Source organism: Ornithorhynchus anatinus, chromosome 3 (genome assembly GCF_004115215.2).
Source record: "Ornithorhynchus anatinus isolate Pmale09 chromosome 3, mOrnAna1.pri.v4, whole genome shotgun sequence".
Taxonomy (NCBI): domain Eukaryota; kingdom Metazoa; phylum Chordata; class Mammalia; order Monotremata; family Ornithorhynchidae; genus Ornithorhynchus; species Ornithorhynchus anatinus.
In genome coordinates this window covers 20,518,534-20,520,210 of record NC_041730.1, presented here as the reverse complement: position 1 = coordinate 20,520,210, position 1,677 = coordinate 20,518,534, and the positions used below count along the sequence as shown (strand labels likewise).

The 1,677-nt window shown below is 46.8% G+C and overlaps 1 protein-coding gene across 1 annotated transcript; it reads left to right on the top strand.

Annotated features, from left to right (window-relative positions):
• The first annotated feature begins 253 nt into the window (after nucleotides 1-253).
• LOC100082203 (olfactory receptor 4P4-like) lies at nucleotides 254-1,186 on the top strand. Its single transcript, XM_001520022.4, has one exon. It carries the CDS (start codon nucleotides 257-259, stop codon nucleotides 1,184-1,186), a length of 930 nt encoding a protein of 309 aa, XP_001520072.2. The 5' UTR covers nucleotides 254-256.
• The last annotated feature ends 491 nt before the right edge of the window (nucleotides 1,187-1,677 follow it).

Sequence of the window (1,677 nt, the reverse complement as noted above, 5' to 3'; positions counted from 1 at the left end):
TCTACTTCAAACTCCTTCACAAGATGCTTGTCTGACTGAAGAAAACCATGTCTATCGACGTCTTCGAGGCCGATTAAAAAATCACAAATAAAAGGGCAGACTTTGAGAGTCAAAAAGTATGATCAGGCTAGATTCATGCGAGAGAACTTTAGAGAGCTACAGTGAAGATAAGGATGCTTTGTCCTACTGATTATGTTGCAATATTTTATCATTTCAGGCAAAGTCACAACTTCCAGGACGAGCCTTTGCTGATCTCATGGAAAACCAGAACAATATTTCAGAATTTATTCTCTTGGGACTTTCCCCAAATCCTTCGGTGCAGGTTATCTGTTTCGGGCTGTTCCTGCTCCTTTACGTTGGCATTGTGATGGGAAATCTACTCATTTTCCTCACCATCCAGTTCAGCCACCTAATTAGTCAGCCGATGTACTACTTCCTCAGGTCCTTGTCCCTTGTGGATCTCTGCTACGCCTCCACCATTTCCCCTAAACTCATCACTGACTTGATGGTGGAGAGAAGGACCATTTCCTTCCCGAACTGTATGACCCAGCTTTTTGCTTCTCACTTCTTTGGCGGTGTTGAGATCTTCATCCTGGTGTGGATGGCTTATGATCGTTTCGTGGCCATCTGCAAGCCACTGCACTATACAGTCATCATGAACCGGCGGGCTTGCAACGGCATGCTGCTTCTCGCCTGTGTTGTGGCATTCGTGCATTCGATGGCTCAGTTGCTCCTCACCCTCCAGTTGCCCTTCTGTGGGCCCAATCAGATCGATCACTTTTTCTGTGATGTGAATCCCCTGCTGAAACTCGCCTGCACTGACACCTATGTTGTAGGCCTCTTGGTGATGGCCAACACAGGAATGATCGCCATGCTCACCTTTGTGGTGTTGCTTATTTCTTACATAGTCATATTAGTTTCCCTAAGAACACACTCCCCTCACAGTCGACGCAAAGCCCTGGCCACCTGCGGTTCCCATATCACCGTGGTGGTCTTATTCTTTGGACCCTGCATCTTCATCTACGTACGGCCAGCCACCACCTTCATGGCTGACAAAGTACTTGCTGTGTTTTACACCATAGTTGTCCCCATGTTCAATCCTCTCATTTACACGCTGAGAAATACAGAGATGAAAAGCACCATCAGGAAGATGTGGTGCAGGAGGGTGTTTTCTCGGGGGAAATAAACACTTTCTTGCTTCTGATTCCCATCGTGCATTCCCATTCATCCATTCGATCATATTTACTGAGTGCTTTCTGTGTGCAGAGCACTGTACTAAGCAATTGGGAAGTACAATTCAGCAACAAAGAGAGACAATCCCTACCCATAGTGGGCTCACAGTCTAGAATGTCCTTCAGCATCCCCTAATCTCTTTGGTCACACCAAAGCAGCATGGCCTAATGGCTAGAGCATCAGCCTGTAAGTTAGGAACGCCTGGGTTGTAATTCTGGATTCACCACTGGTCTGCTCTGGGGCCTTAGGCAAGTCACTTAACTTCTCTGGGCCTCAGTTACCTCTTCTGTAAAATGGGGATTAAGATTGTGAGCCCTATGAGGGACATGGACTGTGTCCAACCAGGTTAGCTTCTATCTACCCCAGCGCTTAATGCAGTCCCTGGCACAGAGTAAGCACTAAAAAAAATAATAATAATCCTGTCCACGCCCTTCAATCTGCAGG